A 27,271-nucleotide genomic window follows, 5' to 3' on the forward strand; every position below is an offset into this window, starting at 1 on the left:
TTGTCCTCAAACTATATCTAAGTAAACTATCTTTCTCACACACAAACACATCATCATTTAATTATCATTAAAATTTAAGCAAGTAGTTTGTAAAGACTTTGCATCTTATTCCATCTGTCTTTGTTGATCGGTATGCATTCCAGGAGGGCAAAGTTTCCAATGCATTTTATTATTTATTTTTATGACCCCTTGCTTTGAGATCATTTTACCCATAATTCCACTGGATCTGGAGGAAAGTGCTGTTACATATTGCCCATGTCGTCGTAGAGTTTGAACATCATAGCCTGATGTTTTCAACACCTGATTTGAAAAGACGTGTTACGCAGTCAGTCCTGTTGGAGCCTCGTCCTCTGTTGTTGAATATGCATAAATGAACTGGCTAATTTTAAAGTGGTTAGATAATAGTAATTTCCCATTAGATTTGGACTAAGTGGATCTTACAGAGGCATGAAGGGTCAACAAGGTAGGATGGTCTATGGGAAAATTAAAAGATGTCACCGTGGTAAGTGAATACTGTTCAGACTAATTTGGCATGCATTGATGCAACCCTATAGGTACATGGTGGGTGTTTTGGAATGTAAACTAAGAAGGCGTGCTTGTTCTTTTCTAGGAGTAACTGAGGTTACTGTTCTGAATGTTGACCTAATAACAGATTACAAATAATCTTCATAAATAAATAACACACAGACCCTGACCCCAGCTGTTCAAATATAACCACTGATTCATTGCTAAACCTAGTAATCATTTGGTTGACGTTGAGGGTTGTAAAAAATGCTTACATGGGTTCTAAATGCGTTTTACAATAATATTATTATTAAAGGCAGCCACCAGTTGTTTCTAATGCTGCCTTCACGTGCTCTCGGAATTATCGTAAATACGAGTTTCCTAGGTAAAAATTGCACATGAACGCACTCCACTTTCGAAATTTTAATGGGATGAGCTCGTAATCTCGACTTCAGAAATGGGAATTATCAAATTTCCGATAGCACGTGAAGGCAGCATTAGAAAAGGGTTTTCACTCATGTTTCCGCCTTCTCCTGCTATGATAGCTACGTCAACATGAACGACTCCTAAACTGTCCAATCGCTGATCGCCTACTTGGGCTACTAGCCAATCCTGGCTCAGGAGGCGGGACATGTGTGAATACAGGCGGGGGAAATAACCGCTGTCCGAAACAGAAAAAGCGGATAGAACGGCATTTAAAAGAATACTAAATGGCGTATTGGCCCAGAAGATGTCTCTATTTATCACTATACGTGTATATAAATAATATTTTTATATTTTAACTGCTCACTTTGTATTTTAATTCAACGACTTTTGGAGTTGCAAGCGCTCAAGACAACAACTGAAATCGGTTTGGTCACGTGGTACGTGATACTTTTCTCAGCGCTAGTCGGGATGGACTAATCATATTCTTCGGTGATTAATAGTAAGGAGAATGATGTTTAATCGTTTTTATGATGATGTACTGGGCGAATTATCTCAGAAACCAATCCTTAACATTACAATTTTCAAAAGATTACACACTTACATTTTCAAATGCCTTCGATGTAGCAATAACTGAGCTGATATTTGAATGCAGCTCAATGGGGCTTTGTCTTTTTGGGCCTCCAAGAGCCCCCTGGAGGACTATAGCACCAACCGGTTATTAGCCATCAGCTTCTGCCGTGTAATGTCCGCAGCCTCGTTTCTGTGAACCACGTGACGTGTGTTTACATCCTCTCAGCTGTTCCTCGAGAAAAACAGCGCTACAAAAATCTATACACAACTCAACAGTGCGCTCAAAAACACCAACTCTAATGTGCATCCAGTCTGTTTGCCTAGTGCAAAGCCTGAGATTGATTCATGGCTTTATAAAGGTCAGTGAACATTGTTATTCCGCGGAGATGATGCCGACATTTTTGTTTTGTTGCTTTGCGTTGATCCGAGCGAGCTGAGGGAGATGTACATGTGGCAGACATTTAAATGCAAACTTACTGTATTGGTTTAATGCACGCAAGGAAGCCCAAAATGGCTGTTTTGAAGAATGCACAAATGTTATATTGTGTAAAGTGGAATGATGTACCAGGACAAAAACAATGCCGCCGTCTTGCTGGTTTTCCCTGTCCTGCAGTGTTAATGTCATCTAACAGCATGGGTTTCTGAAGTAATCGAAAAGCTCGAGTGTTTTTCTCAGTTTATTTTTATTACAGACTGACTCAGAAACACGGAGGAGTTTAACCAGATGCTGCAAGTTTACTAATACTTATAAGACAAATGACAATAGGAGTATAACAGCTGTCTATGAAGCTTTATTTATTAATAACTTTCTTTTTTGAATAAAAAAAATGTTTTGTTTGACGTTTTGCTCATTACACAACACTCATAATAACAAAGGCCAGATGCACGACAGCGCGAGCTTTTACGTAAATATTTGTAATGGTCCAGTTTTATTGCATAACCCTTTTAAATAGATCTGTGGAGTTATTAAATTGATTTAACGTATGCATGCAAGTCCTGCTTAGAGATTATGGCGGATCTAAACATGAGAAACGCTTACATTCTCTCTCTCTCTCTCTCTCTCTCTCTCTCTCTCTCTCTCTCTCTCTCTCTCTCTCTCTCTCTCTCTCTCTCTCTTTGATTTTTATTGTCTCAGATATAATATGTGAATGTATTGAGCACTATACACGTCGCTGAACGCTGTTTTTAACGCAGTGCGGTTATGTGAAGTGTTTTATAAACCATTTAGCTCGACTGCGTCGTGAAATGTAGATCTTTACGTGTACGGATGGACCTCAGCGTCTTATGTCACGTGGTCGGTCACGATCCATATTGTTTGTGCGTCAAGCGTAAACAAACAAACAAACGGAAGCGTCGCAAACACGGCATTTCTCTTCACTTTCGACAGAAACATTGTTATTATTAATATATTAAATGTTGGCGCCATACTATTTTATTTAGAGACGAGTGTTGTGGTGTTGTAATGGCAAGCTGCTTAAATAGGCAATTATTCCTTACAACTAAACAGTTTTTTTTATATTACTTGTATATTTTTTATAATTACGTGTATGCAGCCTAACCGGGACAAATATATGTTTAGTTTCACAAGTAAACTACTTAAATACCATTATTCATAGACCCATTTTTTTGCCTCAACTTTTCCCACAGCATAAACTATTTTTATTGTCCATCAGCTCTAAATGCTTTTTTACAGATCAGAATGGGTACTTAATAGTGTAATTAAAAAATCTTACCTACTGAATACACACTTGTTAGATCTCCGTAGGATCCAGCCGTGCTGAACTTCTCTCTCCACCACAATGCTGGTCCTCTTCCATTCCATCATAAAAGTAATTTAACAAAATGTATTGAATAATCTCGTTTTCCTCTTTCTCTCTGTGTGTAGTCTGGCTTCGTCTGACCAGCACAAACTGAGCTTTACAACCTCCCGTGAAACCTTGAAATGGATACATTCCTTCTTATCTCTAACTTGTGAAGGCCACACAATCATAAGATTGAACAACAGGAGCAAAGCACTGCAAGAGCATGGGAAATAATGAGTAATATAAATGTAAATTAAAATGAATACATTTTAAATGAATATACAATATGGATAAAAGAGAAAAGTATGCTTGCTCTCATGGAGCTAGAGGTTGCTCTTAAAATCAAATCTTTCACGTTAGAGTTAACTAGTGTTTGTTCGGTTAGGGTTAGTAACTATTTGAATAGTTATAACAATATAAATAGTTATAAATAAGTAGTAAGGAATAAATATTAAAATATATTGTCATGTGATGTGTACTTTGGCTATAATGCACATACATTTTTTTATATTTCAGTGATTAATATTATTAAATTCAAACAATACATTTATATTAACCAAAAAACTTAATTTTTTAACTTTTTTGGGTGAAATATGACCTCAACATTATTATTATTTTTATTAGGTGAATGTTATGAAATGGGTAAAGGTTATATTTCAAAACCAATAGAAAGAAATAAGACATTATTAATGTTTTACGTTTCATGAATGCTTTAATGTTTGATATTCTTTATTAAAACTGTAATTTCTAACAAAATTAAAAAATATATTTATTTATTTATTTTTGGGGTGAAATACGACCTGCACATTTATTTATTTTTTAGTTATTATTAGATGAATCTTATGAAACATGTAAAGGTCATATTTCAAAATCAACAAGAAAGAAATAAGACATTATTATGAATGTTTTAGATTTCAGAAATGCTTTTAATCTTTAATGTTCTGTATTTAAAATAAAAATAAATAAAAAATATAGCCTATATATATATATATAATATAATATGATATAATATAATATAATATAATATAGGGTGAAGTACGACCTATTATGTCCCCTGCAGGTTGGGTCATTTTTTAAAGAAAGTGAAGGCCAAGTTTGGCAACCCATACTTGGAATTTGTCTTCTGCATTTAACCCATCCAAGTTAATGCACACACACATTAGGAGCAGTGAGTAGTGAACACACACACACACTGCAAACCATAGACACACACCCGGAGCAGTTTTTTTATTTCTCTCTATCATGACACAGTTCCTCTTATCGAGGCTTGGAGTGAATCCGCTGAGAGTTTGTGGCTTCCGCTGTCCTGAGTCAGACGCAGGAGTCAACGCGAGGGCATGAGTTTTGAATATAGACTATTTACACGCTCCACGTGTCCTCATAAAACACAAACAGTCTGTGATTGGCAGGATAGATGTAAGCTGTAATGGTACAGTTGACGTGTGGTGAAGTTTCAGTATATCCTGCAGTGTGACGTAATATACTGTGAAGAAATAATGGAGATCACACTGCTTTTATCTTCACTGGAAAAGTACAGAGAAACTGTAAACAGATTAATTCTAGTTGAGCATCAGTGTAGTGTGATAATGTTGCAATTATGCAACCAGCAAGTTTAAACATGTTAATGACGGATCAGCTCCGCTTTATAACAAACTGTTCCAGTTCATTGTTCCAGTTCCAGTGTTGACTCCACAACAAACCAGCACTTGCTCAACTTGCTCTCTTACAAAACCAGTGTTATGAAATCGGCATCCTTTTTTATGTCCAATATTAACAGCATTATTGATTAATGGTGTTATTAACCAGTGTCTGTGTGTTAGAAAGAATCAGACGTGTAATAGGAGCCGTTCTCTTTTGTAAGTTGTATACTGATGTACAGAGAGTCTCTGTAGGGTTGCAATCAGGTCTTGTACAAAACAGAGTAGGAGGTTTGACCCAGATCCCTCCCTGCAGTATTTTTAGTGCAGGAGACTCAAAGGGCAGTAATACAGGAAAACGCTGAAAAGAAAGACAAATGCAGAAAAGAACAAGGAAAGTATGGCGATGTAGACATTCAGTATATTCAATATATCAGTTCTATTAGCTCTTACCCCCTTAAAGTGATTTCAAAGGCAAATTTTTCCAATTTTTTCCTATATACTGTGTATACAAATAGGCCTTCTCTTGTTCTGATTGGATAGATATTTTGAACATGTTCCGCCCAAACTTGAATAAAACATAATTAAGACAATCAAATTACCAATCAAATTAATTCAGTATCAACAAAATCAATCAATCGACTGCAGAGGAAACACAGAAACTGCATCTGAAGTGCCAATAAACCGCCAGTAGGTGGCGGCAAGTGACTCATAATGGGTGAGTCATTGAGTCATTCAGTCAACCGATTTGTTCAAATGGCTGATTCATTCAAGAATGAAGCAAGTGTGAATGGGTCATTAAATCAGGGACTCCTCACTGAATCATTCAGTAACGAAATACCGCGGTTTATTTGTTGCTCTGAGACTGCAACTGTACTGCTGTGAATTTGTTTTGAACTCTTTTTGTTGGTGAAATATATTGGGCTATACAGGGCTATATTGTGTCTAAAATGTAAGTTACTTATAGAGAATGAGGAGATGTCGTCACGACACAGCGCCCCGCCCCCCTTCCGCCATTTTGGGGGTCTGCCCGCCAGGTAATGGATTCGGACAGAGACTGGAGAAGAGATATTCTGATGATTACTATGTACATAGTTTTCCGAACTCAACTGAACATGAAGTTTTAATCCACCCAAGCCGATCTGAGAAAGCAGCGGCTGGTAAACGTACGCCATTATTTCACCACAGGGTGTCAGCCATGGTCTTAACTAGTGAGCGCGATGCTGCAGTATTGATCAATACGAACCTTTATTTATTTGTATTAAACATGTTGATCACCATTCTGTCATTGTCAGTCATTTTACTGTATGTTATAAACATGTTTATGCCCAAAACGCTTAATTAATATTCAAGGTAACGTTAGGCCTAGTTGACTGTCATTTTCCTCTACTGTGTGCATTACTGTTTAAGATTAATTCAATCTTTAACATTGTTAACGTTACATCCATTTAAGGCACGTACCGAGCATTCATTCTACTTAAGAAGGCTGGAATAAAAGCACCAGCGCACACAAACGATCACTTAAAATTTTAGTCAAATTAATTTAAAAATATAAACTCAACAGGTATAAAATATGACAGTAAGAGAAAAACACTGCTAATGATGACGAGCACTGGACTGCTGCAGGAAAGTGGGGAGATATATTTATTATTCAGAATGCACAGGAAATATATTTATAGAAACATTTCGGTGCAAGGTGGTAAAGAGTTCGGAGTTCTGCCGTGGCAGCTCGTATGGGTCAACGTTTTTGATATCAGCTTCTCTAAATACCTCAGCTTGGCGCTGGTAGTAAGTTTCTCCCTGTAAGAGACCTCTTCTTCTCCATTTCTTCTAAGTTTTCTCGTAATTTCTCCGCTTAAACGCCGCGATGATAATTCCTCGAGCCGTCTTTCCTGCTCTGATCTCTGTATCGCTCTTACAATGTTACCCCTGGCAACCAATAGCGTGGGATCCCAGAATGGTGTAGGGCTCAGACTCCGCCCACGACCATGACGTATCTCCTCATTCTCAATTAAAGGGGGTGGGGGTGGGTCTAATGCTATTTCATGCATTTTATCTTATTTACTCTATTAAAGAGTTGGATTCTCATGCTAAACATGGCACAAAAAAAAAACAGTTGGACGTCCGTGCCAAATATACACTCCTTCAAGATTCGAACAATTTTCGGAAAGTTTTTGGCCCTGTATGACGTCATAAAGGGCGCAATTGCTTGTATGTGCACTTCTCCCGGATGAGCGCGTGCGCACATCAACCCAAACGAGAGCAAGAGGGCGCCCATCAACGAGCTTTGTTCGTCGGCAGAGCTGTCATTGTTTTTAGATCCCGAAATCAACAATGTCACTAAAGAAGTGTGTTTGTGGTTATGAGGGAAAGATAACCGTGTTCAGCTTCCAAAATAACCCAGCATTAAGGAAACAGTGGATGCAGTTGGTTTTCCCAGAGCAGCAACGGAGTTCTGCAAGTGTGTTTGTTTATTCCCAGTCATGGGTGGAAACCGCAGGCGGTGAGTGGAACTGCATCAAATGTCTGTGTTTTGTTGGCAAAAAAATATTTTCAATAATGCATATGATGTCAACAACACAAACGTATAGAGAATTGATAGTTATCCATGGATAATGCCATGATGTATTGTGTGCGTGCGTGCGCGCTTGTGTCTCTTTAGCTCCGCCCACTGCACGCATGCACAGGCTCTGCTATTTTCGGAATTAATCGGTACAGCGTATCCGTCTTTTATAAATATGATAAAACTAAAGACTCTTCAGAGATATGAAGGATGCAGTACTCTATAGGTACTCAAGATTAACATGAGACTGGTAGAAACTGTGTTATGCACCCTTTAACTACTTGTTTATTGTGCACACATTTGCAATCGTGTGATGATATTCGTAAAAACTGCACTCTTGGTCGTATGATGTTGCCTAAATAACTATATCATATGTTATAAATATATATATATAATTTTTTTTATCGTAGTATGTTTCTGTTAGCTTATGTGAGTTTCTTTTTGTGTGTGCTGTTGCACAAATTTTTTTGACAGGCTGTGCGCAAACTTGTTACTGTCAAAAAATATCCATTATCAATCTCCATTTACATTCTTGCCTGAACATTTTTGGAAGGTTCAGTGCTTCCCTAGTCATTGCTGTTGATATTTTAATCCGGCTACATCTCCAGTCGGGCAAGTAAAATTCTCTTTTACTCGCCTCTTCATAAAATCCACTTGTGGGCGAGTGTTAATGTTGAGCATTTGAAGTCATTTGCAGGGAAAATACCCTGAGACCTGCACTAGACCAGTGTTTCCCAACCTTTTTTCAGTCATGGCACCCTTTGAAAATGTTCTCCATTTTGTGGCCCCCCCTCGCATACGTTACGCTAGGGGTGTAACGGTACAGATTGCTCATGGTTCGGTTTGTATCACGGTTTTAGGTTCACCGTTTCGGTTCGGTTCAGTATTTGCTATGTTCAGGGAAAAAAAGACTACTGTCAAATAGAAATAAAGAAAATAATAAGAACAAATAATGTAAATACAAGCAGCAGCACAAATAAATACTATTGAGCAAAGATACTAATAAAATAAACTATGCTTTTCAGGTTTTTCAGGTACGTCTAACATTAGTTTTCAGGTACAGAAATTGATCAAATGTAAAATAGCATTGCATATTTGACTGTATAAATTAAAGATTAATCCTATTAAACTTACAAAAGCTATTCAATCAAGAGCAGTGAGTGGTGTCCTTATCTTTTGTTGTTTGACATTAAACAGACAGCAGTAAAGGCTACTGCCCCTTTAAGACCTAATGCACGGATCTGCGTCGTCTTTCTCGACTGTATAAAGTTTACTTAAGGCATATACAGACTATGTCTGCTAGAATATTCATCAATATGGACATGTTGACATACTTTTTGTGTGAGTTTGTCCGTTCAAGAGCAAGACTTGAAAAAGAGAACTCAATATTTGCGCGCTGTGAAATGTGTGCGCGCTTTCGGATGAGTGCACAGAGACACATTTTCTCACAGCGCGCGACTTCTCATTCGCGTCTTCAGGCATTGATATTACCCAGGTGATGAAGGCGAAAATGACTGGTCATATTCGAACATACGGCAGCACTAGCATGCATTGAACAAAGTTTACAAAGAGAGAATTATTTGGGGAAAAAAAAAATATATATTTGAAGGACTTTTACACGGTACCCCTGCTCGTCGCGGCACTCCGGTTGGGAAACACTGCACTAGACATGCACGAAAAACCTTCATAGATACACAAAACCCTGTTTTCCTGTGTATTTTGTTAAATGTTCTCTTATTCATGTGAAAGTCTCTGGGTTTTCTTGTTAATCTGCTATTTGACATCTGCAAATGTCACTCTGTAAGAATGAGGACAACAACTAATGCTTGCTGCTGCTGACAATAGCAAGTAGAAAAGCATGAATCATTGGTTGCTATGTAAACTAAAGCCTAAAAAAACTATATACAATATATTTAAAAGAGATAAGCTCTTTAATTTCAATAGAAAGTATGTCAACAAAGAAAATAAACCGATTTAATGGGTTCTTTTTAGATGGATGGTCCTTTGCAGAGCCATCCTTAATTGGAGTGGAGAATAGAGACATTTGGATGTACAGTAATTGGGCTTGTCTTGTACTCGCTGAACCATTGTAAGTAAACAAGCCTCATGTTTCTTTCTTTCTTTAAATCCAGATCTGGTTCAGGTTCATGAAAATCCTTGAGGTTACAGCAATCCAGCTTAACTCAATTACCAGCGAGCTGAAGAAACTAAATGTCCTGTCTGCAGCCCAAATGTCACTTACAGGCTTACTTTTCTTGCCTTGAAAGGATATTCGGTTGTTAAGTGCATAACATTTCTAGGAAGCAGAATTTCTAATGTCCTGATTGATAACTGCCATTTATGTGTTATGTTATCAATTGAAACATGTAGGGTACAGCATGGCTAAAGGCACATCCTAAGAATAATGTGCTTTTCACTACCATAGTGTATGATTGCAAAAAAATATACATGTTTTTTTTTAGCATTGATGGAGCAACAGATTTTGCATGGAAAAAAAATCATAAAAGTGGTCTGTTTGTTTGTTTTAAAAATCTTATAAATGTATGAGGTGGCGATTAATAATCAAAAACATTATTTTTTTCAGCATTTGTATCAATACTTTGCCCCATGCTGCCTTTACCCCGTGTGTGTGAGGTAAAGGCCACCTCACACACATGGGGTAAAGCCAGCATGGGGCAAAAGACACAAAGTATTTATACAAATGCTGAAAAAAATAATGTTTTTGATAATGTCTAAGTCTTATTAAGTTAATAAAACAATGACTTTATCAAAGTTTGCACTATTATCGGTTTATTTTTTATAAATAAAAGAATACATTTTTGTTCAATGAATATACTGTCATTAAACTATGTTCATTTTAAAAATACAGAAACAAAAAATAGTAAAGATTCTGAAAGCATTGAATGAGATCCCATAATAATTAATAACAAATAAATAAATGTATGATATGATTAATATCATATTTTTGGTGGACACCCAATATATTATATATGATATTTACCATCTGAATCTAACCATGAAAAGTCAGCCAGCCGTTTATTATCATGTTGATTATTATAAGTCAAAAATACAAAGAAGGCGTGCACATCCTCAAACCCAAACAGGGCTCAGGTGCAGGACAAAAGAAATCACTGAAGCAAAAAACTAATGTGATGTCCGCACACTGATTAAACCGATCCAATTTATTGCACTGCAACATCGAAACGTAATCAGTGTGTGGACATCACATTTGTTTTTTGCGTCATGTTAATTATTATGCCTTTCGCCCCAACAGCAGGTGTTCCTTTTACCCCAAATACCACACTTTCACATATTGTTCCGTTATTAAAAAACTGCTTTATTTACCTTGAACAAAACTCAAATCACGGTCTCAAAATGTAGGCATCAATTTGATCTATTCTCATTTGCTATATAAATCTATAACATTTTAAAAAATATTAGATCAAATTAGCGCAGAATCAACTTTGTGTTGCTGTCAGAAATCGTTTCAATGATCAGACAAATTTCCACGTGCATCTTCAAAAGCGTTGTTAAGCTGAATTTTTGTGCCACCTAGAAGTTTAAAAGAGAATAAAGTCAAATGCGCCCAGTGCGCCTTTAGGCCCGTTGTACCCTAATAAGGCTTCTGCAATATTAAAGCGGGTTGCATCAGGCAGGTAACATCAGGTATACAACACCTAGCCTACAGAATCAAAGCTGGCAGGTATCAGGTGGCGCGCGCGGATCTCGCGCAGTATGGCTCCTTTTTTCCTGCTGTGTGCCAGATAGAAAGGTAAACTGAAATGTGCGAAAGAGAGATCAAAACCGTCACCTTTTGTTTTTCAATCCTCAGATCTTGCCGTGGCTGAGAATGGTCTGAGGTGATTTGTGTGGGACAGACATCATCACGACTGGGCATCCCTGTGGAGAATCGCTCCAGCACTTTCATCTGGATGTGAGGACCGGTCTAGTTACCAGTCTCTCACCTCCTCTGCATTTTTTGGTTTCTTTTTTTTTTTCTCGTTGGCTGTGTGTGGAACATGGGGGGAGCTGTCAGTGCTGGCGAGGATAATGACGATTTGATAGACAACCTGAAGGAAGCCCAGTACATCCGCACAGACCGCGTCGAGCAGGCCTTTAGGGCCATAGACCGTGGAGATTACTACTTGGAGGGCTACAGAGACAATGCCTACAAGGATCTGGCGTGGAAGCACGGGAATATACACCTCTCGGCGCCGTGTATCTACTCCGAGGTGATGGAAGCCCTGAAACTCCAGCAGGGTTTGTCTTTCCTTAACCTCGGCAGTGGCACAGGATACCTGAGCACAATGGTGGGCCTGATCATAGGTGAGAAGCACTCTAATAAAGTCTCGGATTTAGATAAAAAGACTAGCAGATATTGAGGAATTTCATTTATTTTAAAAGAAAAACAAGGAATAATGATGAGAAGAAGCAATAAGAAATTTGCACCCAAAAATAAAGACTATTTAGGATTCAGGGACAATACATTTAGGTTGCAAAAATCAGCTTTGTCAACTGAGACCAGATGGTAGTAAATAATTGAATTTGAATATTTTGAATATTATTGCTCATATTTAAGTAGTAAACGTTGGCAGAAATTAACACATATCTCGTACTGTTTGTGCTACAGACATGAAATCAAGCGGTTTGTTGAGTAGAGATTTTATATCGCTCTTCTAAGCAATCAGATTTATGTTTTATTTTTAGTTGGAGGTACATAAAATGGGTTAAAAAATCGTATGCTACAATAGTTGCGGGTTGATCTTTTTTTAATGTTTTTAAAGTCTTTTATGCTCACAATCTGATGAAAAATACAGTAAAAACAGTAATATTGTGAAATATTACAATTTGAAATGATGTTTATTTTATGTATATATAAACAAAATAATAGTATTTTTTTGTATTTAATATATTCAAAGTTTTCTGTTTGAATATATTTTACAAAGCTGAACTTTCAGCATCATTACTTCAGTCTTCAGTGTCACATGATCCTTCAGAAATTATTCTAATATAAAAACCATGGTACATTTTTAAAAAAAAATTATGATTCCTTGGTGAACAAAGTTAAAATGAGCTGCATTTATTTGAAATAGAAATGGTTTGTAACATTCTAAAATATTGCTTTAAATCCATGCACACTTGCTGAATCTTTTTTCTTTTTTTACTCTTCTTATCTTACAAACGTTTGAACTGTAATGTTGAATGATGGACCCAACACATATCCAGAGACTTGTTATTATTATTATTATTTGCAGGTCCGTTTGGAGTAAATCATGGCGTTGAGCTCCATAAGGATGTTGTGGAGTATGCAAAAGAAAGACTCGACGACTTCATTAAAAACAGTGACAGCTTTGACAGGCATGTTCAACTTTTTCTGTTTCTGTAGTTTTGAGTGTGAAATGGAAAGCTTGTGCTTGAAGAAGTGCTGATTTGATCAGGAGTTTGTTAGGCTTTGTTTTAATTGGCAGCCGCTTCCAGGGAAACGAACTGAGATTCAAGCAAACCGCATTAGTCCTACGGCAGTTCTGTGGTTGTGCACTTCAAAGATCACTTGTTTTTTAAACTTTGATTTAGTCAGCCCTGCCCATTAATCTTCCATGTGGCACAAAGGATGCATTAGCTAACCCCAAACCGCAGGCTCAAGCGCACGTCAGCTCTCTCCGGTCGGCTGAGCGATTTGCACACCTGTGTGAAGACCTGTCAAAGTCAGAACTGCTAGGTCAGATAGTCTTCTTCAGTATGGGTCACACAGCTGGGTTTCCCTGAACCTTCTCCCTGGCACGTGCTGCTTGCAAACATCTGTTTTCGTCATGCAGCAGAGCTGTATTGGTTATTGAGGTCAGGAGAAAGAGCTGTAATGACGTATTAGACAAAGTGCTGACGCTATTAAACAATCCCAAAAACATGTGTTTCATAACAGAAGGCCATGTGCCAAAGGGTTGCTTAATCAATGTTGTTGAGCTTTGGGAGCTCTCTTGTTTGGATCACTTTATTAGAAATCGATATCTCTTACATGACTTGTCAAGTCTACGCCTACTCAGTGAAAACAGCTGCCTAGTGGCTCTAAGCAAACACAAACACGTATGGTCGTGCTAATAATATGCTCTATCAGATTCAATGTCTGTTCTCTAGCAGGTAATACAAGAATAATTGCTTTTTATTCGACCATAAAAATAGATTATTACATGTTCTGAAGGAAATGCGAGTGCCAAACTCGCTGACATAATGCTAGGCTGTATATCTATTTGGTTGCTGTGTGGTTCCTTCTTGTCCCATGGGCCTTAATGATAACTCAAATGATATCGTTTAAAAGAGGTGTGCTATTACTTCTAAGTGATTTGAAAAGCCGTTTTGCCTGACGGACAATAAATCTTGCAAAACAATATCTAGCAGAGGCGATTCTAGGACTTCAATATTAGAGGAGCCCCCAATGAGGCTATGATTTAAACAGGAAAAAAAAGGGAAAGAAAGTAAATCCCTGAATATTGAGTTAGTTTCTAATAGGGGTGTAACGATACCCTCATGTCACGTTTCAATACATATCACGATACTGAACTCACAATACGATATTATTGCGATACTCCAAGACATATGGTAAAAGGTTAACAAAAGTACTTTTGATTTAAAATGTTATATTTGGGATTACATTGGGGATGGAAACGATTAGGCTTTGACTTGGTGCTGGTAACCCAATGCACAGGACAATGGTCACACCAGAATAAAAATATTCATGATTCTGGCATTATCAGGACCTACAAATATTCCCCCATGGCATTATTATACTATATATAGTAGTTTAACGTAGTTCTGACACTAAAACTGTAAACTTGAATTTTTCCTCACACAGTAATTTTCATATTGGGTGAACTATACACAATACACAATACATTACAGACTGTCACTATCACGATACATATTGTTGCATTTTTCTATTGCGATATATTGTGACATGATATATTGTTACACCCCTAATTTCTAATCATTTTAACCAGCGATTATTCATTAATATTCATTAAGAATATATACAAACTTTATATTACTGTAATTGTCTAGATTAGCAGTATGTGGGTAAAATATATTTCCACATACTTTATTTCAACACATATGACGTTTTAAACACTATTGTTTTATTAACTCTAGATTTGTGCAATAAAATAAACTTTTTAAAGATCTACATTTCTCGTTTTCATTCATGGAGATAACATGGAAAATGTGCCATGCTTTAGTGGAGGATTTCTGTTACTTGGTGAAAAAACAAACCATTTTCACATGAAAATGACATGAAATTACCACTATAACCAGTAGATGGCTGCAGAGGACCACTCATCAGCTGTTTTGGCATTTCCACCCTCTTTTATAGTTCTTTTAAAGGAACACGCCGACTTTTTGGGGCTTATTCACTGTATCCCCCAGAGTTAGATAAATCCATACATGCCATTCTCATCACTGTGCGTGCCATAACTCTGTCTGACGCACCCACCGCTAGCCTAGCTTAGCACAAAGACTGGAGGTAAACAGCTCCAGCTAGCCTAGCTTAGCACAAAGACTGGAGGTAAACAGCTCCAGCTAGCCTAGCTTAGCACAAAGACTGGAGGTAAACAGCTCCACCTAGCCTAGCTTAACACAAAGACTGGAGGTAAACCGCTCCAGCTAGCCTAGCTTAGCACAAAGACTGGAGGTAAACGGCTCCAGCTAGCCTAGCTTAACACAAAGACTGGAGGTAAACAGCTCCAGCTAGCCTAGCTTAACACAAAGACTGGAGGTAAACAGCTCCAGCTAGCCTAGCTTAACACAAAGACTGGAGGTAAACAGCTACAGCTAGCCTAGCTTAACACAAAGACTGGAGTTAAACGGCTCCAGCTAGCCTACTGCTCAATAAGTGACAAAATAAAGGCAACATTTTCCTATTTACATGTTGTGATGTGTATAGTTACATCGTGTACTAAGACCGACGGAAAATTAGAAGTTGCAATTTTCTAGATCGAATGGCTAGGAACTATACTCTCATTCCTGCGTAATAATCAAGGAACTTTGCTGCCGTACCATGGGTGCCGCGGCGCAATGATGATTTTTCAGCGCAGCCTGAAAATAGGTTAACTTCCGCCAACATAACCAACGTGAGAACCTGCTTGCACGAGTATGAGGTCTCTGCGGAACAAGAGTGGGTGTTTCCAAATTTGAGGGTGTTTTCAAACTGATGGGTGTTTATAAATCACGAAATGAAAATTATCCCCTTCACCCAACCCCACCCCTAAACCCTACCCACACTGTGACGTGGTAACGGTAATCAGGTAACGCAGTGGAAACGGCCCTCTGTTTATGGCCACGCTCACTGATCTGGTAACTCCTATTACTAACCTGTAAAGATCTATACTTGGCTTGTACAGAGAGCTTGCTGGGGACTATTTTCAGTGCACTCATGGTACAGCAGCAAAGTTCCTTGATCATTACGCAGGAATGAGAGAATAGTTCCTAGCCATATCGGCCTAGAAAATCACAACATTTAATTTTCCGTCGGTCTTAGTACATGATGTAACTATACACATCACAACATGTAAACAGGAAAATGTTGGCGTTATTTTGTCACTTATTGAGCAGTAGGCTAGCTGGAGCCGTTTACTTCCAGTCTTTGTGCTAAGCTAGGCTAGCTGGAGCCGTTTACCTGCAGTGTTTGTGCTAAGCTAGGCTAGCTGGAGCCGTTTACCTCCAGTCTTTGTGCTAAGCTAGGCTAGCTGGAGCCGTTTACCTCCAGTCTTTGTGCTAAGCTAGGCTAGCTGGAGCCGTTTACCTCCAGTCTTTGTGCTAAGCTAGGCTAGCTGGAGCCGTTTACCTCCAGTCTTTGTGCTAAGCTAGGCTAGCTGGAGCCGTTTACCTCCAGTCTTTGTGCTAAGCTAGGCTAGCTGGAGCCGTTTACCTCCAGTCTTTGTGCTAAGCTAGGCTAGCTGGAGCCGTTTACCTCCAGTCTTTGTGCTAAGCTAGGCTAGCGGTGGGTGCGTCAGACAGAGTTATGGCACGCACGGAGAAGAGAATGGTATGTATGGATTTATCTAACCCTGGGGGATACGGTGAATAAGCTAAAGTCCCAAAAAGTTGGCATGTTCCTTAAATGCGTTTTTCTTTTGGATTTATTATAAATTGAATATTATAACTAATATTTTGCAATTTTATTGCACTGAAGTATAACAAGAGTAGGAAAGGTCACAAAATCTCATGCCATTTAGATGAAAGGCATTCCATTAAATAAATAAGCCCAGATTTTACAATGGATGGGAAACCATCTTTAACTGCTCCCGCATCATATTATATAAACTGCATTTATGACGAAGAATTACACAGATGCAGATATCATAATCTATCAATAAATGGACACACGTCCTCTGCTTTTGGATTGAAGAACACACTGAATAATGCAAACTAAAATACAGAGATGAGCTGAAGCCTGCTGCCGGTTTTTATATGAGTTTTAGAGGGAACTGAGACGATGATGAATTAGTGTGCATATTACAGAGTTAATCGCAAGTTTTTAGGGGGGCTGAGTGGAACTTTAGGGGGGCTGAAGCCCTCCTCAAATGGGCCTAGTGATGCCCCTGATATCTACAGACCAGAATATTGTTTAGATATCATATACGTTTTGTGAAAACAAATACCAGAAAATGTTCAAAAATTAATATCAGTGTTAAAAATGTGTAATTTCAGGTTTGAGTTCTGCGAACCACACTTTGTCGTGGGGAACTGTCTGGAGATTTCGTCAGACAGTCACCAATATGACCGCATATACTGCGGAGCTGGAGTTCAGAAGGACCACGAGAACTATATGAAAATCCTGCTGAAAGTCGGAGGAATTTTGGTCATGCCTATAGAGGATCAGGTAAACCACAGGATGATGCATACAGCCGCCCCTAAAAGTGTGTTTGGACACTTCAGTCACAAATGTCATAAGATATAAACCCAAACATCTGCATTTGTGGGTTTCAAATGCTGCAGGATCTTTTCTCATCACTAATTTTACTAAGTGATCAGAGTCTGATAGCCCCGCCCCCTCCACCGTGTGACTGACAGTTGAGTGCATGAAGTGTCCAACATTCCACACTTTGTTTTTTTCGGCAAATGAAGTGCATCATCCGGGTATTTAAAGTGCACTTTTTCTTCTTGGACTTTTCAGTGTGAACACTACTCACACTGTTTATACTACAAAATGGCACAATGGTGCACAAGTATGTGAATTGGGACGTACTTCATGTCTTGCATCAAATGTTTGACCTGTTTATTAGCACACACCGTCCATCTCATTCAGTGTTTATGTGTTCTTGCAGCTGACTCAGATAACTAGAACTGGTCAGAGCTCCTGGGAGAGTAAGAATATCCTGGCGGTGTCATTTGCTCCTCTTGTTCAGCAGAACAGGACAGAAGGCTGCAAGACTGAAGCTGTGGTACTCCGTGAGTCTCCGCCCCTAAATATGATCTCACACTGCTCTGTTCAATCAGCCGCCACTAGGGAGGTTTCCAAGTACAATGTTACAGACTGATTTATTGCAGATTCCATTATTAACCTGATTCATTCAGAACTGTGGGGTTGGGGGGGCGGGGGGGTTTCATGCACTGGGCAATTTTGAGATTTCGTTTTTCAGACTAGTGGAAAGAAATCTAAAATGCATATGTAACTCTTTCCCCGCCAGCGTTTAAAAAAAAAAGGTTGCCAGTCAGTGCCAGCATTTTAATCATTTTCACAAATGAATATTTTGTGGTTTGAATCGAAATAAAATGTGGGTAAGTTTAATTTAAAAAAAAATACTGAGAAAAATCGCATCTTTGTCAGAGACTTCATTCGGATCAGATTCAGAACGATGATCAAAACATAGATCAAGTTGATCGAGTGCATCAACAGCTTCACAGTCGTACGCCTCTTTGTGGGTTCCACATTACATTCGGTAACATTTTAGGCAGTTTTTTTACTTCTATGCTGTTTAATGTTTGATGATCGCGTTAGCTTATATGTGCATAAGCCATCTTCTCTTGCTTGTTTCTGCTTCTTTGCTTGTTTTTGGATCTGGAGATGTTGTACTATTTTAGAAGATGCGTAATAGCGCCCCCTACTGAGAAAACGTGAATATGAATGAACATGAATGCCAGAAAAACTCACGGGAATGGCAGGGAAGCGCTGTCATAAATGATGGAAAAACTTGTTCATGGCGGGGAAAGAGTTAAGTGTGTATTTTATTACATTTGATCTATTTGCGCCTGTAGTCTTCAATCACAATACATATATTTACAGGACATTTTCTTAAAATTACTAACCTAATTCATTCAGAAAAGTGAATTACATTACAGGCAAAAGATTTTTTGGTAACACTTTATTTTAAAGGCACAATATGTAAGTTTTTTTTTTTACTAAAATATCCAAAAACCATTAGAACAATGTTATATATTTTGTTGACTTGAGTACTTATATTATCCTAAATGTTTCCAAAAATGTTTAAAGGAACACTCCACTTTTTTTGAAAATAGGCTCATTTTCCAGCTCCCCTAGAGTTACACAGTTGAGTTTTACTGTTTCGAATCCATTCAGCCGATCTCCGGGTCTGGCGGTAGCACTTTTAGCATAGCTTAGCATAGATCATTGAATCTGATTAGACCGTTAGCATCTCGCTCAAAAAATGACCAAAGATTTACAAAGATTTCAAGTCAAGTTTTAAATAGGAAAAATATTGAAAGTCTTTGGTCATTTTTTGAGCGAGATGCTAACGGTCTAATCAGATTCAATGATCTATGCTTTTGAATTAGCAAATTGTGCCTTTTAAGGTGTCTTAGTTACACCTTACTACATGTACTCACTATAGTAATAACTAAGCCTAAACCAAACCTTAAATGTAACTCTATAGTAAGTAAATGTATTTCATTAAAATGACTCTGTACTTACTCAAATAAGTACGATGTAACTACGTCGCCTCAAAATAAAGTGTAACAAATTTTTCATGCTCTGATCAATTTTGAGATTATGGGCTAGCTTTCTTCCATAACGTCTAGTTCAAAGAACCCATCTACAATACACAATTGAGTGTTTATTTAGTTACACTTTTTCTATTTGCATCTGTAGACTTCAAATACAATACATATCTTTACAGTCTCCTCAAAAATAGATTTTTTTTTCTCATGCACTGAGCCAGAAATCTCCACTTCTCTAGCTCTTACATACACCAAACGTCAATTTCTGTATATTCTGAAGAGGGGTTTGTTTGTTCATATATCATTTGCCTGATTTATAACATTTTATTCCTAAAAACATGTTTGACAAATGTATTTATTACCTGCAATTAATGGACTGACAGTTTTAACGGTATTTTGGGTTACACTTTATTTTACAGTGTCCTTGTTACAAATGTTACTTGTACTTACCATAGTAATAACAGTGAATGATGCATAATTACATGCAACTAACCCTCAACCAAACCCTATAGTAAGTACATGTAGTTAATTAATATTACTCAGTACTTAAATATAGAATTACACTGTAACAAGGACACCTTAAAATAAAGTGTAACCCTTTATTTTAAGATGTCATTGTTACAGCGTAATTATATATTTAAGTACCGAGTAATATTGATTAACTACATGTACTTACTATAGGGTTAGGGGTTGGTTTAGGCATAATTTATAATATTAATGTAGTAATTAATTAAAGTGTTACCGAATTTTGTATATCTACATTTAACTCTAAAATATCAGTTTGAACTTGGCTTATCTGATATTCAGATTTCTGTTCTGGAAAATATATGCAAATGTGTGCATGTTTGAATATGCAAATGAAGCATCCTCTAATTAGATATGACATTTCCGACAACTTGTAATACAAAACAATTGTCTTAATGTGCTGTGAATGATCAGCTGGCGTGGGGAAGTAAGCCTTTAGCCTCGCACAAATGAGATTCACCCCGCATCACTTGTGTGTTCCTCAGCGGCTCTGAGCGTGAGGAGCCTTCAGGACCTGTCCCGAATCTACATCCGCCGAACCCTCCGCAACCTGACCAACGACGAGAACCCCGGCCGCAACAACACGCAAAGAGCGTCCCAGAAGCGCAAACGCAGGCGCTGCCGCCGCCGCCGCCGCATCAACACCTACGTGTTCGTCGGGAACCAGCTGATCCCTCAACCCATGGACAGCGAGGAGGACGAATGCATCGAGGAGGAGAGCAAAGAAGAGGAGCAGGAGAAAGACATTGAGCCCATCAAACCCGAGGAGCCGCAGGTCAACCATCTGAGAGACAAAATCTTGAGTCTGCCGCTGCCCGAGTCGCTGAAGTCGTACCTGCTGTACTACCGCGAGAAATAAGCCTGAGCATTAGTCAACGGTGGTGGTGTCCTTCTCAGACTGCTTCTGACCCTGAATTTCATAGTTGTTGTGTTGTTGTTTTTTTTATAATGTAGCATAATTTAAACATTTAAATGGGGTCGGGCTGCGTTTCCAAGAGACTTGGTTTGAATGTGCTTGCTGTGTTTGTTCTAATGACTCGTGATGTTCACATTTTGAATGTGATGTTTCACTGCGGAGGAAGAATCGCTGAAGCTATTTTCACAGGATGGTATTGCAGGACCGGTAATGACAGTTTTCTTTCTTTTTTTAATTGTAGAGAGAATGAAAAACTCAGTCATTATTTTGGGATTGATTTATGCCTTCTTTGATTCCTTGAACCTTCTGAAGTTTTCGCTGTTTATGACGCAAATGCTTTCGGTGTCTCTTTGGATTGTTTTAGTGAAGTTCCATCTAGAGAGGATTTTTTTTTGGTCTGTGTTTTGCATTTCCGTTTTCTTTTTTTTTACATTCTAGTCACATTTTGTAAGTACCGATATTGAACTCTCTTAATAGATGATGTACATTTTTTTGGTTGTTCCTTGTCGTCCTGAAGACCTAACGCTTCACTTTCTGCTTGTGATCATAAAATGTAAGAGACGTCACTGTTTGTGTCGGTTTGTGATCGCTGATTTCACACTGTCGTAACAACTTGTTTGCAATATATTGTCAGCATAGTCAATTATTCATTGATCGTAAATGATTTTGTTACATTGAAATGGAATCTAATATAATTTACATCCATCACGTCACATTTCCCTAAACAAATACAGATTGAGATATTGAAAAACACCCAAAATATTGTCTATAAATCAGATCTACTCATGTTTAGAATCTGCTATACAGTATTAAAAATAAACTTCAAATGTACACTTTATTCGTTTTTAAAATCATCAGAATTCAATTTTAGTTTTGGTACTGCCCTAATGAAGATATGTATCAGAACACATATTTACATGTGCACTTCAATACTAAATAACAACTGAATTTATTCAACGATCCTGTTGGAAAGTTCACACACTTGGTTCTTAATATTGTATGTCACCTTTATTATTGTTACTAGAATATTTTATGGTTGTGCATCTCTGGTTCGTCCCACAAAAGACCTCCAGGTCCTGTATTTTCTTTGGTTTCCCAGCATGCTCTGCATGTTTGAGTTCTTTCCCACAATGGCTGTCCTGCTCAGACCCAAACCATCATGAAAAATGGAGAAAAAGGAGGCCACACATGTTAAGAACTATGTAAACTTTTCAACAAGTTATTTTGTCTTCTGAATATATACATATAAATACCAATTGTGCAGCTTCTTCAGGGCAGTAGTGAATATTATTATTATTATTATAAATGTACCCAAAACAACTGCATGAAATGGCCTAACAAACACCAGTTTCTTTCGTCCATTGATGTGTTTTGATATGGGACATTAGGGTGGGACATATTCATTTTAAATAGCTTTTGTTATGCCACAGCTATGAACCAAGATTTGCTACGAAGTTGGATACACCCCTGAGTAATCAATATTTTGGTTTGTTTTCCTGAAAGAAAATGTGACTCAATTTTTAAAAGTACACTTTCATAAAGCACCTTAAGTCATTTTCTATCTCCTATTATTTATGAAATGATGGTAACAGGGAAGCTAGAATGTAAAGATAATATCCAAAATGATTCTTCATATTTGTCCTTACAGGTTAAGGTACAGTATCAATAAAATAGACACAAATGTGGTCAAACAATGTTTAGTTTTTTTTTCTCCTTTCTCCAATATAGCATTTGAATTCAAAAGAACTCATAAAAGGCAGAGGTTCATGTGTTTTTTTAAGACAGCCGGATGACACATTTAAGTGTAATATTTTATTAAATAATAAACTTTTACTAGGCTATGTTTCACTCCTGAAAATAAAAACCATTTATGACTGTTTTCAGTCAACTCGTGAAAATGCACAAACCATTTGAGATGCTGAAATAAATCATAAGCCATGCAGAGTCCAGAGATGATCTGGTAATATTTTTCAGCATTTTTTCATATTGCAGGAGCAGTTTACACGACACCGTTTTCAACTAAAAACTGATTTTTTCAAATGCTTTTTGGCCGTTTATTTACACGACAACTGCGTTTTGGGGGCCTGAAAACACAAACTTTTGAAAACGGGTTTCAAAGTGCAATTTTTTTGTGTGAAAACGACACCGTTATCGTCTCCGTGTGAAATACAAAAAAGTGAATTTGTGAAAACGTCATGCGCATATGTATTATGTGTTCAGTCCATAGGCATGGTGTTTCTTTACAAAGTGACATCGCCACCTACTGGCCTGGCAGCAGAATACCGCGTTATTAATCAGTTTCATGGATCTGTGTGTGAACGAGGATTTTTTTGACAATGTTGTCGTCTATATGAGGAAAATGCGAAGGAAAACCTGTTCCGTTTTTAGTACATCGTTGTCATGTAAAAGTTGCCCTGAAATGCTTATGGACCGTGTCTCAAGGTAAGAGCAGCCTGGTGAATCTGTCCATTGAGTTTGTGGTTGTTAGAACGTTGTAAGAACGTTCCATGAGGTCGAATTCCACAGCATGTCTTACAGAAGGTCCCTGTCAAGACACACAAGTGTCTTTTTTTCTCAAGTGTATCACTGACTGTAATTTGATGCTTTGTTTCTCAACCATCTTTTCATTAAATATATTTATAGCCAACCTGTTATGTTTTTACTAAGCTTGTGTTTGTCAAATGGGTTTTAGTGTCACGAGAACTCCTGAAATGTTCCTGAAAAATACATGCTACTATCCTGGTGGCGAAATTTGTACGCGGACCGAAGTATGCTTTGGGCTTTAAACATCAGTCAAACGCAATTATCTTTAAAATATAGAAGCAATAATCACACACACAAACTTCAGAACACGCACAAAAAGTAATTGCGATTAGACAAGTTCACAGATTATAAAATCTTTATTAACTATACATCTTTATTAAAACAAATCATTGTTTGCTAAAAAATAAAATAATGCTTTTCAGCCTCTGCTTTTCCAGTGCCATCTTTATCCAAAGATATCCCAGCTTGGGGTAAATCACAAATCTCTCTTTTGCATAGACTAAATGCTCAACATCAGGACAAAAATCAGGGTTAGGACAAAAATACGATCGATTTGATGGCGCAAAAGTGCTTCTCAGTAAAACCACATTTATAATTCCATCTGTAGGGTCCTACATTAACTTTGGGGTTGCAACATGGTGGCCAATAAAGGGTTCAAATGTTTTAGAATATTAATAAAAGTTGTGCGGGGACTGTTATTTAACATTGTTAAGCCCAATAAGGTGGTATTTTTTAGTATAATTACATACAGTACTTTAACATGAGTCAATGTCTGAAGTTGAATTTAAAGCTTTGGCCATAATGCTAGATAACACATATCATATTCCTACATGTCAGTTCGTGACACTAGCATGCGTTAAATGACAGCGTCATAACAGCAGCCTTAAATATGTACAGAGGTTTGAGAAATTATGATTAAAGTCAACATGAAACTACGTACATAACCAACTTTACTGTGTGATGTGTTTCTAAGGGAATGACTGATTGTGAACAGTGCGCATTGCACAATTGATTCTATTGTTTTTTGCAATAACCTTTATAACATCAATGTTAACCGCTGTTATAGTTAGTGTGTTATAACTCTTTCCCCGCCATTGACGGAATTTTCCAGCTCTCCTGTTATGCGGTACAGGGCGCTATGACACATCTTCTGAAAGAGTGCAGAATCTCCTGATCAAAAGACGTGAAGAAGAAGCAGAAACACGTGATAGAATATGTAAGCAGATGCATATGTAAAATAACGTGATCATCAGCATAAAAATCAAAACTGCCAAATGTTACTGAATGAAATGTCGACCCAGGACGAGGTTTTGTCTTTTCGCGCTTCTCTCAGCTTTTTATATGAAACTTACCCACATTCAAGTGTTGTTAAAATTAATAATGCCTGAAGCTAGAATCATTTTTTCTGTGTTTAAAAGCAGAGACTTCTTTCTTTTGACATATTACATGTTGAGATATTCATACAAAAAATATTCAGGAGGCCATGACAATTTTGTGAAAACGATCAAAAATGCTGGCACTGACTGACAACTTTTTTTAAAAATATGCTGGTGGAGAAAGAGTTAATATTGGCAAGATTTTAGATAATAGAGGATTTATCTGCAACAATGTATACATATTTTAACTAACAGCCCACACAGTCTAGATGACAATAACTGAAGTATAAAACTTTTGTCAAGAAAAATCTGATGGATCATACACAGGAACACATAAATAGGGTCAGTTTTAATTTCATGTTGACTTTATCAGATTAACAAGGTGACATATTTTGACTGCAAAAACGACCAGTTTATGCACTAATATATATTTTAGATATTGGGTAATAATAAAAAAATAAAGTCAAACGCTTCATTTATTAGCAAGTACGCCCTTCTCTTGAGAAAGTTCAAATGTGCATCATAGTCACGTCAATTCCAGCTTATCTTCAGTTACATTATTGGACCTTTAATAAAGTATCAAAATAGGTACAATATGAAAATAATTACATTATCCCACATTCTCTAGTCTGTTTCTCTAGGCAGTCAGACAGGCGTTGAGATTAATAGCATTGAGATTTTCCACAGAATTAAACTGAGAATTGATTTTTGTTGATTTGCTTTGTTTAGTAAAAAAAAAAAACATAATTCTGGACCTGGATACCCAGACAGCAACATAGTGTTTGGGCCACATCTGGTACATGTGGATTCAACGTGTACCAGATGTGGGCCGAATCTGGGCCGACACTATGTTGCTGTCTGTTGCTGCTTTGCCAATATTGGAAATCTAAGGAGCCTCACACATGACATGCGGGGAAAAATGTCTATCGTAGCCACAAATTACCCATTAGTTCTCGCGACTACCAATACACCAGCGAGTTTTACTAATTCATTCCCTCGTTTATATTCCATGAAATAATAAATCTTCCCCTTGTTTTACTAAATCGTGGCCATGTGTTAATTATTATTTCCCTTGTTTTAGTTAAATCAAAACAAGGGAATGAATAAGTTAAACATGACCAAAATGTACTAAAATGAGAGAACGAATAAAGTTGTGGGAGCGAATTCTTAATTCGCGCCCACAATATATATATATATATATATATATATATTTGTGACCCTGGACCACAAAACCAGTCATAAGTCACACGGGTATATTTGTGGCAATAGCCAACAATACATTGTATGGGTCAAAACGATAAATTTTTAGTTTATGCCAAAAATAATTAGGATATTAAGTAAAGATCATGTTCCATGAAGATATTTTGTAAATTTCCTACCGTAAATATATCAAACATTTATTATTAGTAGTAATACGCATTTGCTAAGGACTTCATTTGAAGTTTTACTGTTTTCGAATCCATTCAGCCGATCTCCGGGTCTGGCGGTAGCACTGTTAGCATAGCTTAGCATAGATCATTGAATCTGATTAGACCGTTAGCATCTCACTCAAAAAAATGACCAAAGACTTTCGATATTTTTCCTATTTAAAACTTGACTCTTCTGTAGTTACATCGTGTACTAAGACCGACGGAAAATGAAAAGTTGCGATTTTCTAGGCCGATATGGCAAGGAACTATACTCTCATCCTGCGTAATAATCGAGGAACTTCTGAAAATAGGCTAACTTCCGTCAACTTAACCAACGTGACAACCTGCTTACACAGAGAGTGTGTGTAATATTATTGCGTCTTAGTACACAATGTAACTACAGAAGAGTCAAGTTTTAAATAGGAAAAATATCGAAAGTCTTTGGTCATTTTTGAGCGAGATGCTAACGGTCTAATCAGATTCAATGATCTATGCTAAGCTATGCTAAAAGTGCTACCGCCAGACCCGGAGATCGACTGAATGGATTCGAAAACAGTAAAACTCAACTGTTTAACTCTAGGGGAGCTGGAAAATGAGCCTATTTTCAAAAAAAAAAGTGGCGTGTTCCTTTAAAGATGATTTCTCTCAATATTTATTTTTTTGGGGTCTCAGATTCCAGAATTTCAAATAGTTGTATATCGGCCAAATATTGCCCTATCAAACCATATATCAATGAAAAGCTTATTTATTCAACTTTCAGATTATGCATAAATTTCAATTTCAAAATGTATGATTAGTTTTGTGGTCCAGGGTCACATGTATAATTTTGTCCGCATGTCATGTGCAGGGCTTCGTAGATATCTAACCGACATTCAGAAAATGTGTTTATTACTATAAATGTAAGTTTAAGATGGCTGGTATTACTCTGGTTAACTAAATTGCTATTTGAAAAGAAGAAAAAAAAACGCATCAACAGAGGCTCAAGAACTTCATGGCAGTTTCACAACAGCTTCATTCCAATCGCTAACCAGATTTAATAATATTTTAAAAGTATAC

General features: G+C 37.4%; 1 protein-coding gene across 3 annotated transcripts; it reads left to right on the plus strand.

The window, feature by feature from the left end:
- Positions 1-1,174: 1,174 nt before the first annotated feature.
- On the plus strand, positions 1,175-23,537 carry pcmtd1 (protein-L-isoaspartate (D-aspartate) O-methyltransferase domain containing 1). Of its 3 annotated transcripts, XM_079806211.1 has the most exons (7): positions 1,675-1,859; positions 9,495-9,591; positions 11,335-11,828; positions 12,758-12,860; positions 17,199-17,370; positions 17,816-17,939; positions 20,456-23,537. In XM_079806211.1, the coding sequence occupies exons 3-7, from the start codon at positions 11,522-11,524 to the stop codon at positions 20,827-20,829; spliced, it is 1,080 nt and encodes a 359-aa protein (XP_079662337.1). In that variant the 5' UTR covers positions 1,675-1,859; positions 9,495-9,591; positions 11,335-11,521; the 3' UTR covers positions 20,830-23,537. The 3 variants fall into 3 exon arrangements, with proteins under 3 accessions (XP_079662338.1, XP_079662336.1, XP_079662337.1); XM_079806212.1 differs by lacking the exons at positions 1,675-1,859; positions 9,495-9,591 and adding an exon at positions 1,175-1,429; XM_079806210.1 differs by lacking the exon at positions 9,495-9,591 and having other exon boundaries at positions 1,651-1,859.
- Positions 23,538-27,271: the final 3,734 nt, after the last annotated feature.

Source organism: Gobio gobio, assembly GCF_949357685.1.
Source record: "Gobio gobio genome assembly, chromosome: 23".
Classification (NCBI taxonomy): domain Eukaryota; kingdom Metazoa; phylum Chordata; class Actinopteri; order Cypriniformes; family Gobionidae; genus Gobio; species Gobio gobio.